This window comes from Bacillus rossius, chromosome 3 (assembly GCF_032445375.1).
Source record: "Bacillus rossius redtenbacheri isolate Brsri chromosome 3, Brsri_v3, whole genome shotgun sequence".
Classification (NCBI taxonomy): domain Eukaryota; kingdom Metazoa; phylum Arthropoda; class Insecta; order Phasmatodea; family Bacillidae; genus Bacillus; species Bacillus rossius.
This window is the reverse complement of record NC_086332.1, coordinates 63,423,449-63,436,458: the sequence shown is the minus strand read 5'-3', so window position 1 is coordinate 63,436,458 and position 13,010 is coordinate 63,423,449. Positions and strand designations below refer to the sequence as shown.

Below are 13,010 nucleotides of genomic sequence, written 5' to 3'. Positions count from 1 at the left end.
GAATAGGTTAGGTTAGACTAGGTTAGGTTAGACTAGGTTAGGTTAGGCTAGGCTAGGATAGGCTAGGTTAAGTTAGGTTAGGTTATATTACGCTAGGTTAGGTAAGGTTAGGTTTCATTGTGGTATTTTGGCGTTAAGGTACATTTAAGAAACACACACAAATTCATTCAGTTGTTATTTCGGCGTTGTGGTACACAGCAGTTTTCTAGCTGTCGGCGTTGTGGTCAACTTTGACATTCGGCGTTATGGTATTTCGGCGTGTGGTAACGACCCATAATTTTTCTTTAGATTTTCATATCCACAAGAGGATGGATGCCAGGTGTGAAATCGCAATTGTGAAAACGATTATTCTAATTGATTTCACTGCCAAGCAAATGAAGCCGGTTTGAAGATTTTGTCAACAAGTGATCAATTTAAGTCCACATACATCCATATATATATATATATATATATATATATATATATATACATATACATACACACACACATAACATTATCTATAAATCTCTTTACATTCATCTCACCTCCTCTATTATTGCTAATTATTTTGTGATATTTATCTGGCTTCATAAAATTATCAAATAAAAAAAGTAAAAAAACCTGAACGAGTACTCAAAACCTGTGATCCTATGGTGTCACGCGAGGGTCCTCGGTTCGCTTTACCCCGGGTATAGAATTGGAGCGATACAAATGGTTCGAACTAATATTCAAGTCCTAACTTTTACCTTTACCTTGATCAAACGAGATACATCCGAACTTGTTACAGTAACTGTAACACAAAATATAGGTATATGTTTTTAAATAAAGCATCAATTTAATAATTATATGTTTTAAGTCACCAAGAAACTCTGTTATTCTGACTATATTTGCTGTCAAAATTGTAATACTTAAAACTACAGACGGTAAGACCCTGATGCATTCATAATGTTTCAGGACCATGTCGAGAATTGGCAAATAGAAAACTATTCATATTTAAAATAATTTAATCCCCTAATACTTGTGCAGCACGACTTTCAGACTCAAAACACAAGTTAATTAAATCATAACTATGGAACATGGCTCAAGAAATATTTTTATTTGCGGTGGACTCGACATAGACTGTGTTGCTATCAATAGCAACTTTGATAACAACACCATACGGTAAAAATAACAACGGCAGTTCAGAAAATTATATGAAACAAATAGGAATTGCTGGGAAATTCCCTTCGGGATGAAACTCGGTGTATAAGTAGTATACCTTTAGGGTGTTCTCCCCTTGAAATAATAAAGCGCACTGGCCAGCTAATTCATATAATAAAATATTTGAAAATTTACGCACTGTTTATATACTAGTTAAGTTTAAAGCACAGCGGCTTGCCACCCAGACGTCCAGGTTTCGATTCTCGCTGACGGTCACTTTTTCGTAGTAATTAAAAAAAGTATGTTTTAATAAATCTACTGCTTGCAAATATTATTAATTTAAAAATAAATAATTTTATTTTTCTTTTAAACTTATTTATAGATATTACTTGATATTAAAATTACAGTGATAATTTTAACCTATACAATAATAATGGGTATACTAATAATAGTTATAAATAAATTTTCTTAAGACTCTTATCATTAAAATATAATTAAAACATTTAAAATATTCCATTCAAACAGTTACGAAATATTAAAACGGGTTAAGTTCGCCGACTACTAACAAAACTAAGCCTACAACACACGGTTTTTTTTACGCTCATTTACTTAGAAACTTAGACTGCAGAAGTGTTGTACGTACACTGAAAGTGGAAGAAAAAAAACTAAATTAACGAAATGTAAAAATTATAATTATAAACACATTTCTGGACGTTTACAACTAGGAGGTTGTGTACAGTAACTACTTCTTGACGTAGTTTCAACACAAAATAAATGCCAATTCTTATAAACTGTCGCACCTGTGTTTCCGTACCATGTGCGTCCCTGCCTGAGGACGGGAGCAGATAGCAGTTCCCGAAACGTCGCTTGTTTCTGTTTTGGTAAAACTATTGTGTTCGTTTCGTCTTTTTGTTTTGTCGTGTTTTTGTCTCGTTTCAACTGTTGTGCTGAATTATTTTGGGTTCAATATTTTTGTGCTGTCATCATTTGTGGGGTTTTTTATCGTTCTATTCTATTTTGGAAAACTATTGTGTTTGTTTCGTATTTTCGTTTTGTCGTGTTTTTGTTTAGTTTCAACCGTTGTGCTGAATTTTTTTGGGTTCAATATTTTTGTGTCGACATTATTTGTGGGTTTTTTTTCGTTCTCTTAGTACATTTTTCTTTGTTTTTCTTTGTTTGTTGGCCATATTCCTGTTACGGAATATTTTGTGGTGTTTATATCCGTGTTGACAACAGCAATTTTTTGCTTAATTTTGTGTTTTTCTGTCTTTTTTGGGTATTTTATCTATTTATTTTTTTTATTTTTTTAGTTTTTCTTTAACAGAAAAAGTTCTTAGCAATGGCGTATGTCCAAAAACTTACATCAAGTCATGCACTCCCATTGCAGAAATCTTTCAAAGATAATATCGACGTTAAACGGCTAACTTACAAGCACTGTCGCGTATAAAAAAAATACCAGGTGTTATGTATTTGACACATTCCTGAGTTTATAAAATGTGTACTGTGTCAAATTACTACACATTCGTGGATCTGTTCAGACACCCAACGTAAACAAACCCAAGCGTCAAAGTTTACATTCGCTAATATTGACTGTTACACTGATGGGACATTGCGCAGAAAAGAAAAATAATTTGAACATCATTAGTCTGCGAGTTGTACGTACAGTAACCTAGTGCGCAAAACCTCAACAATCTTCAGTCCACAACCCTTGAAGGTCACATTCCCCATTTCACTTCACCCTTCTTTCAAATTCTGTAGTACGGCCCTATATTTTTCTGATATTTGTAACTTATGCATGCGTTGCGATTCTATCCACAGTCCAGTCCGTATAAACATGTACGGCTAGTTATTCACCTCGAATGCACACAGAGAGGAAGTCAGCTACAATAACATTTTGAAGCTGAATTTTTAATCCAATTTACTATCATTTCAGTTTTACTGCATACAAACTGTGAAAATGACAAATATCGTTATGAAAATGGCCTCTGCTCTCACTTTTTCAGCCAGTGAAAGAGAAGAATTGCAAACCCGACGTGCGTCACGCTAACTGCTGCGTTGAGTACGTGAGTGTCAGCGCGGAATAACAACCACTTGAGGAAGAATTACCATCTAACCATGCGTAAACACATCCTATTGCCATTAGGATGAATTTGCGCATGCCTACTCATCGACTGTTCCGTAACTGCTGCCGCGCTTGGAGCTTTGTGCTGGAATCACAACACCGCGACAGACGCGAAGAACGCGACGCGAGAGCTGAATATCGCTTTAATTATGAACATGCGATTTTTGAAACGCGCAAAAAAAACAGCTGAATATTACATTAGCACTACATCTATGGTTTCACACAAAGTATTAATATTATTCGGAAGAATCGTTGTACGCGAACAAATTAAATTTAGTACGAAAAATCTCACAAATTACACGAAATATTACTAAATTACCAATGCTTCAGTGGCGGTCCTATGGGAGGAGAGATGGGCCTCGTAACCCCCCCCCCCCCCCTCACTAACCAAAATAACTAAAAATAATTATAAATATAGAAAAATTACTTTTTCGATTCGTCAGAATTTTTTTTAAATAGCTTAAGGTTTAATTACTTTTCAGAATTTCAGACTCCCCATGTAACTGAGAGGTATTATATGCCTACCACCCAAGACCCTCCAGTCACAAATGTCACAAACACTGAGCTGGTCCGCCGATGCACCACTTGCACCACCAGTACCGCTCCAAGGAGGAAGCGCCGACGTACCACGAGCTGCAGAGGGTCCTCGCACATCGCCGCCGACTCCCGCTGCACTGCGCGCAGTGCGCCGCGCGGTCGCGTGGGCGCCGCTGATAACGGCGCTAAACTGCGTCGCTAATGCCGGCGGCTGTGTCGTCACAAGGCCGTCCGCCGGCCAGGAGGCCCTGCCCACCCCGCCGCGGGCTACAAGCGGCCGCCATCTTGCAATCCCAAATATATCTTCATGCCGCTTGCAGTAAAGCTGTTTTGGTTTGACATGGCATATTACAAAGCTTTGGCTCCTTGTCCAAGTCAGCACTTGTGAACTGGTGCGATTATCATCATAGATATTGTTTCCCGCGTGAAATAAGTTATTTCCTTGCGGCGCTTACAGACTAGTTAGCCTGTTAGTAAATATGCAGTTTCAACAAAGTACAGAAGGTCTGGGAGAGATGATTTAAGCCATGACATGCCAAAAATTGGGCTAAATAGGTAGTTTAAAATTAGAATTATAGCAAAAATAGGGAAAAATCAAAGATGGCGGGGCCTGATCCTACCTTAAGTTCAGAATTTTCGAAAGGGGGAAAAAATATTAAGAGGGAGACAATGACGAAATAGAAGAAAAGTCAAAGAGTAGGTTTTTTGCGAAAATATTTCGAGAATAAAGTTAAAACAGCCTGTGTTTCGTGATTGGTCGAGTTTCTTTCAAGTACATTTAAACTGTCAGCACACCAATCAAAATAATCCAGCGTGGAAGGAAACGCACACTGAATGACCCGGTAAAAAAAAAACGCAATTGCGTATCTGCAGACGGCCGCCAATTGTAAGGAAGAAACAGCTAGCGCGGGCGTATCACATAGCAGTCAAATGGGCGTTCAGATTTTTTCGAGAAAAATGCCTGATTGCCCCTAAAAATGAGTGAAGAGATTATTTTTATTGTCAGAAGCTACAACGTTTCCAAATTTAACTGTCTTCCATCTGTGATTTCGGCAAGAAATTTGAAGGCTAAAATTTGATATATACTTTTTGTAATGCACTTTTTGTTACCCTCTGAGCTTTAAACTTTTCGTAAGTTGAAATTAAGACTTACGTGAAAAACAATTGAATCAAACTGTTTACAGTAATCCTGAACAAAAATGTCAAGGCGACAGAAAAAATTTATATGTAAACAAGACACGTTAGTCAGGAAATGGACTACTTCGCACAAAAAACAAGTCAATATATATGTATTAGGACATTACAAACGTTAAGTAGGTATTCCAACTTTAACAAATAGTTTCTTTTTCTCACACATCAGATGTAAAGGCTATAGCATATTCTTAAGCTCTTGAAAACGATGTCCAACTCCTAATACCCGTTTGAGTATACAAATCTGGCGACTGCTTCTTCTTGAACATTGTCTTGGTTGTGTAAAAGTAACGTCGTGGAAAAGTACGTTCAAAGTTTGGTTGCAACAATTACGAAGTTGCTAACTGCTCGAAGTCATTTTTGAAGTTAAAAATTGGTTAAAACTCCTAAGGCCCGTTGGCGACTAAGTCGTCTGCGTGTGGCGGCATTAACATATATATATATATATATATATATATATATATATATATATATATATATATTACATGAACATTGAGGGACATATCAAGTTTATCGGTGTGACAAATAAATCTCTGTGATAGCAAAAATGTTCTGGAATAGATTTTATGAATTTTAAGTGGCACACAAAGAAATAATAGCAACTTTAAAAATACTTTATAATTTTAGTATCACTGCGTTAATAACACAATATTTTACAATGAGTGTCAGACGTGTTTACTGATTTGGTATTACGCGTGGTTGATGATCGTAAATACTCGATATTAAAACTCGTCCATTTCTATATAAATTTTACATTTTCTTATATGTCTCATTATTACATTTTAACTAAGAAAATCATATTGTACTTGTTATTGTGTAAGAGTTATAATAATGAATTTATATACACAGCCCAGTCCGTTGGTTTGGTTATTTTACACTATGTGTTTTAATACAAATTTAAAGTTTTATTCCGAGCTTGATAAAATGTCAGCTACATAATATTCCTAAAAACTACTCACATTACCCTTTCCCACCCCTTAAAGAGGAATTTTGATACTTCTTGGTGTAAGTTTGCACAATAACCGTTTAAAATAAGAGGAATATTGCTGTTTTCCCTAACTGTGAAAAAAAAATGTCTCTACAACCTTTATGGAAAAAGATCTCAATGCGTATGAAGTAAAGAAGTTACATATCTGCAACACTTAATGCTTTTAAAGTTTATTCTTTATATATGTAATAATGTTTTTAAAGGCGTTGTTGTAAATATTAAAAAGTAATTTTCTAGAGTAAGTGCTATAATAAAATGATATAAAATTCTGAAAATTGTACTTTTTGAGTTCTTCTCGTTCTGTTTAATGACTGTTAAAGGGCATTGCGATATTTCAAGTAGTTTACCAATACCTAGTTCTCTGTTTTGAACAAATGATAGATACAGTTAGGTTAGCTACATTTAAAATGCTGTAGATTGTTGTAAATAGCTTGTTAGTTTAAGTTATCGACATTAGAATTACCCAAAAGTGTTTTCGGGCACATGTATTTAAAAATACACTTTTCGGGGTTTTATATTTTTTTCCAGATGAGCACCTATTCTAAAAAAAACGATTTTACTATGTCTCATGAAATTATTTACGAAATAAAATATTTGCAAACCTTCAGGTATAAATTTAAGTATGTTTCATTGTTAAAAGTTGTATGATAGTTGTCCTTTCGTCGTCATGTTTGAAGTTACGTAATTTGTTCATAATCTTTAAGTAAATATATTTTTGCATAATGTGAAAACTTGTTTCGATTATGAATACACAGTTTTTATACAAATGTATGGACAGTAAATTCATTTCGCGGAAACATCAAGTTTTTTAAAATACTAGAGAAAATCTGTGCCTAGATTGCTTTTTACATGCTTTATATTAGCTTCACCTGTATGTTTGTCTGTCCGTCTGTAACTCTGTCTGTCCGTCTGTAACTCTTTCGACTAAGAGTGAGTGACTCATCACTGTAAAATGTCCCACCCATTTCATTACGTTCGTTAGCCGAGCGGTCTAAGGCGCGCGACTTCTGTGATGTCAGCTTTCGGATTCAAAGATCGTGGGTTCTACTCCCGGCCACGCCTATTTTTTTTTTTTTTTTTTTTTTCCCGGTAAATTCTAAGATTATATCCATACATCTAACTGTAAATGATTCGGAGAGACTTTACCATTTCTTTGTGATGTTGCAACTCCAAATAGTTATCTCAGATGGTAATAGGTCGTGTCGGTAACTCATTTCCTTATGATAATTATACATAAATATAGTTTAAAAAACTAAAAAAAAACATGCTTTTAAAGATTATCAAACTAAAAAGTTAAAAATAAATATAGTTTAAAAAACTAAAAAACATGCTTTTAAAGAATATCAAACTAAAAAGTTAAAAATAAATATATTTTAAAAAACTAAAGAAACATGCTTTTAAAGATTATCAAACTAAAAAGTAAAAAATAATTTTAAAATTTAATTTATGACAATAGTATATAAGCAATACTAGTATAAATGAGAAAAAAGCATGGGGCGCTTAGTATACAAAAAATATGGCACAAAGCGCCTCAAGCTTTTTTCTCATTTATACTAGTATTGCTTATATACTATTGTCATAAATTAAATTTTAAAATTATTTTTTACTTTTTAGTTTGATAATCTTTAAAAGCATGTTTCTTTAGTTTTTTAAACTATTTTTATTTTTATTATAATACACGGAATTTTGAATTTCGCGGGCGTTCTTCACGCCAAGCCGCTAGGATAGCTGCAGTCAGGTTAAAAGACTTGAGTTTCCTATATTGTTCTACTACAATATTGAGGAGATGCAATCTCTCTTCTCCGTGGCCAGCACGTCCATAGGGACGATTAACCCACACGACTCAACCAATGAACGACGCCAGCAGAGTTGATTTATGTTTCCTTTTGGCTCGGTCTCCTGCAGGCTGTGTCGGATAAGCGGAGTTCCGGTGACGACACACACTGAGAGGTCAGATCACGCGCCTCTCACCCAGGCCACGCGAGTTCCATCTCAGACAAGGCCAGACAAGACTTTTTTTCGTAAGTAGAAAACGTAACGGTGGGTTTTCTTAGGGAACTCCCTCTTCCTCCCCCCCCCCCCCTCAAATTACCATGCATTCCGTTAATGCTGGAACTATTTTGAAGGACTTTTAAGACGCATTTGGTAAAAGAAAAAGATAATTCCAAACTTAATATTTGTACCAATGCTGCATTAAAAAAATAATAATAACTAAAACTCATTCATATAGATAACTGCAAATATAATTAAAATAAACAGAAAAGTAACAATTTCTGGGATGAAATACGTGTATTTTTAAAACGCCCTTACATTTAAAAGTTTAATTAACTTGAATAACATATCAAATAAGAACTTTCGATTTCCAACTAATCTGAATATTCAAGAGCATCCGCACGTGTCTTCGGCGAGGCCGTGGCTTCACTCAAGGTCGCGGTCGGCTCCTTGCTCCGGCATATGACCACGGAGACCGGAGCTACTGTTACTTCTCACGCCAACGTGGCGGGGGTCTCAGGTTTGATTACAACCACCTACGCATGACTGAATAAGAATATAAATCCACTACAATCTAGGATGTCCCGTCACCTTAAGCCTCTGTTGCATAACCGGGCGACGTTCAATCCCACATTATCAATATTAATCATCTTTATCGTCGGATTTTATCTACCAACCAATAAAGAGTGTCACAAGCCTGTATAATATCTTAATAGATGCTATCCTGGTTTTACCTGTTTTTAGCCCGTAACATTTTATATATATATATATATATATACATATTTTAATTTTAGCATATTTGGCTTTATTAAAGTTTTGTATACATTTTAGTGAAATGTCCGAATTTAATAGTTATTGGTTGCTACAAATAGTTTCCCATGTGAAGTCATTGGCGTTTAGTATTGAAATAATTTCTGGGAATGACTACAACTGTAATAATGGGCCTACTTAATGTGTGATACACGCTTTAAAATGCCATTTTCAATATTAAAGGTTAAAAAACTGGCATGGTTTAAAAGCTATTAAAACCAATATGGCGTCTAACACTTCCTGCCTCCCCCCTTAATATCTCATTTTTTTGGACTCGGGATTTACTATTCACTACTATTACTAAACAGTGACGGACATCCAGTGGTCGGAACACTCGCCTCCCGCCAAGGCGAGCCGGGTTCGATTACCGGCGAAGAAACGCGGCGGACGTTGCCGAGGCCTGTGGGTTTCCTCGGGGTACTCCCGTTTCTCCCCCACCAATTCATTCCGTCGCTTCTCCACACCCCCATCTCCTCTCACCTCACGTATTCCCCAGGCTGGTACTTCCCGTGCGGTCCAATAAGTGAAAGGAGACTCCTTTTTTCCTATGGGGCCATGCAAAACTGACGGAACTGAACTACCACCTGGACGGACTGTCAGTAGACCTGAGGGAACGATGTTTCGGGCCTCAGGCAGGAGGATTCTCCAGACAGGAACTGCGCAGTTCAATATATTTAAATCGATTAGACAAGACGTCACACGAACTTAGCGTGAACCTTGGGGGAGGGGAGGGCCGCCTCTTAGACACGGATGGCATCGAACTTAAGGGCGAACTAATATGAGGACTTTAAAACGCGTTTGGACTTGCCTGGAAGAATTTTTTTTCCCGCATGTTATCCTACGCGCCATCTTTAGAATCGGCCGTGTCCCTCCTGTGAGTGTCAGCCCCTGCATCGAGCGCCGCACATGTGGGGGGACGGTCATTGGCGGATCCAGGATTTTGGTTTGGGAGGGGGTTGACCCAGCTGAGGTTGGGCTTTATCAAGGCAAACACTAAAACAATAGTGGACCCAGATGCTTTTGGAGGGGGCTTGAGCCCCTTAGCCCCCCCCCCCCCCCCCCCTCTGGATCCGCTACTGGGGACGGTGTTACCTGGTCCTTGGAGTCGACGTGGACCTTGCCGCTGTCCAGCACCCGCCGCAGCCGCCCCAGCGCGCCCTGGAAGGCCGCGAGGTGAAGCTGCACGTCGGAGGGCGTCTCCTTCTGCAACACCCGGGCCGTCGACGACCTCAGCCGTCTGCCTTCTCGGGGTGCGTCGTTCTGGCATCGCCCATCCTCGAGCACTTTATCCTCGAACTTAGGTCAAACGACTTTAGGACATGCAACCGAACGTTAAACGACTTTAGAACAAATGACTGTATGGGGCGAATACATTTTTGCACTCAAGTTTTTAGACAAACCACAATATATGTAGAACAAACAACTGATTTCGGGATAAACGACGTGTACTCGGATCACACGCACAATAAGAAAGAATGAATGAATTATTGAATGAATCAGGCATGGGCGCAAATCTGTATGATTTCCAGGGGGGGCCCGTGAATTCTGTGGTTTAAGAATTTTGCGCTAGAGGTCAACCGAAACAAGTCTTCTCTGGATGATAAGCTCGTATGTTATACACTTTATTTTTACGTAAGTGATATTAACAATAAAGCAGAGCAACATATGTTTTAGTAATTATTAATTAATGACATGTTTGAATAATTTGCTAACCTTAATACATAAAATATCCATGAAAAAATCTATAAAAATAATATACGTGAATATAATGCAAATAGATAACACCCCACCCATACATTACCATTTTCCAAAAGTGTTTATTCTAATTTCAGATCTTGAAGCAAAATCTTTAGCTAATTCATGTAAACTAAGTTCATCCAAACGACACAACAAATACTAAAAACATAGTAAAATAAATATTTAATATGCAACCAACGTGATTTTTTTGTTCGTTTTTGCTCGATATTGAAAACGGCAACAGGTAGACACTTGAAATATTCACAGAATATTAAATTATATATTTACTTTAAAAATAAATGATTAAATTAAAATAAAGCAAATATTTAAGGAGGGCTCCCATACAACAAACGTGAAAACAGAATAAAATTTCACAAATGATGTGTTTCTTTTGCCGCTATAACAAGAAATACTAAAACAGAATAAAATAAATATTTAAGTGGGGCTCCCATACAACAGACATGATATTTTTTGCCGTTTTTATAGATAATGGTACGGAACCCTTCGTGCGCGAGTTCGACTCGCACTTTGTCGGGTTTTTTATGCCACATCACATAATTACTGCGATTCAAATGCTGTTCGTGAAATTCATTGTTCACAGTTTTTGATGCGCCCTAAAAACCCAAAGCGCCAAATCTAATAAACGGATCAACATCAAATGAACGATCGAATCATATTAAAACCCTTAAAGACTATTTTATTTAGTAAAGGCATCAACCAGGTAAAAAAGAAAAAAAACTTAATGACACAAATGAAAAATCTCTGAGATAGAAGTATGAAATTTATCCTACAGCTAATTGAACCAAATACATTTATCGGTTTATATTTAGTATAATCAGTATTTGGCAGTGAATTATTTAGTTAAAATATGCCGCTTGATTGGTTATTAAAATTACGCGTTTGCTTCCTTATTAACTTAAATACGGATATGTAACGTTTAAATACTTCTTTCTCACTCTTACTTCTGTTTACTCGTGCAAAGTTGCAGTTATCAAATAACAAATGTTATGAAGTGATTATCGGCCATGAATTGTGAAAATTATCGTTTTATAATAAAAGGGGAGTGATTTTAAATTCCATATTGACGAGGAAAAAAATTATTCCCTGTATATTCATTCGCATGTAACGTACAGAGCAGCTAGCCTTAGAGAATGGAGATGAGCTAAAAAATTCCAGAAAATGGTATATAAGTTTCAGTTCGTAAAAAAACTAAATTCTGCTATAATTACTGTCAAAGTATTAAGTTGGTTATTTACTGGAAAAAATAACGTTACATAATCACTTAAATAAAATATATTACCTAAATAATAGTCACTACTTATAAAACAATCAAGCTTACCAGGTGAGAATCAGATTCTGTTTTCCGTTTCTTCCGCGTCACGAACTTATCCATGTTGATGTTTGCCAAGAAAGCAGAAGACTGGCGCACATGAGTGCAAAACCACTTTAAAAACAGACTACCTGAAACCTATAATACTGTCGTTTCAGAGCACAAGGTAGTGTGGGTGACAATGGGGAGGAAATGCTAACGGAACCTTACCCTAGCTTCGTCCTTTGGAATGAACGGTTTCTAGGAATTAAGGGTTTCAAAGTTCTCACTGGAAAACTCCATACCATGGCTTTCGCAGAAGGGGTAAGGGAAAATAACTACGGAACTCGAAGGTAGGAATGTAAAGCATGTCAAAGTGTCTGTCGTCGTTGTAAATAATAATATAATATATATATATATATGTTGTGTACACCATTAACTTTAAAATCACGAAGTGGGCCCCCCCAAGGAGGGGCCCATTAATTCCAGGGGGGGCCCGGGCCCCCCTGGCCCCCCCGGGATCTACGCCCATGGAATCAGGGTTTAAGGCTAAGTCTCACAAGCCACGTTTATCATCTCATTTTCTCGTTCATTATTTGTATTTGAGTCTCGGATTCGCCTCCGATGTCTAGGTATTGGTGATTGCATTCTCGTAGATTATTTATGATATAAGCACCTCAAATTGCTTTTTTTTTTTTGTTATTTATTGTTACAGTTGAGCAAATATCAATAATTAGACTATTGCCTGAATAACTGCACCATGGCCACACAAGAAGTTCACTTGCTGTTTACCACAGCTAGGTTATGCATACAAGTTTGGTTCTGTAGTCTAATTTCCGAAACATTTCTTCATAAATAAATGCGAAACATTTCTTCTTACAAAACCGCAATGAGTTAAGAAATATCAAACATTACCGTAGGTTATCACTTAAGATCTTATGTATTTGTAGTTTGGTGATTTTATATATAATGTCACCTATAAGCGGTGAAAAAGCACGCAAGCATAAGTACATAATCGCAATTACTTGCGCGATGGTTTACAGCTCTCAGATAACGTTAGCAAATATCTAGTGACAAAATTAGCTAATGAATAACAAATACGAAAATAGCTATATTATAATGACACTAGACTACTAGAAAATACAAAAAAAAAAAAAAAGCCATTCAATAACAGCAGCAACAACAAACTGAAATAATAAACGTGG

General features: G+C 36.6%; 1 protein-coding gene across 4 annotated transcripts in view; it reads right to left on the bottom strand.

The window, feature by feature from the left end:
• LOC134530792 (ankyrin repeat domain-containing protein 29) overlaps window positions 1–13,010 on the bottom strand; it is a 119,740-nt gene that overhangs the window by 51,004 nt on the left and 55,726 nt on the right. For 2 of the 4 annotated variants that reach the window (XM_063365998.1, XM_063365999.1), the window contains exon 2: window positions 9,852–9,962. The exons of 1 other annotated variant lie outside the window; for it this stretch is intronic. In XM_063365998.1, coding sequence (XP_063222068.1) covers window positions 9,852–9,962 — 111 coding nt within the window. Of the gene's footprint in view, window positions 1–3,868; window positions 3,988–9,851; window positions 9,963–13,010 lie in introns of those variants that run through there. One more of the 4 variants, XM_063366001.1, reaches the window with a different exon arrangement.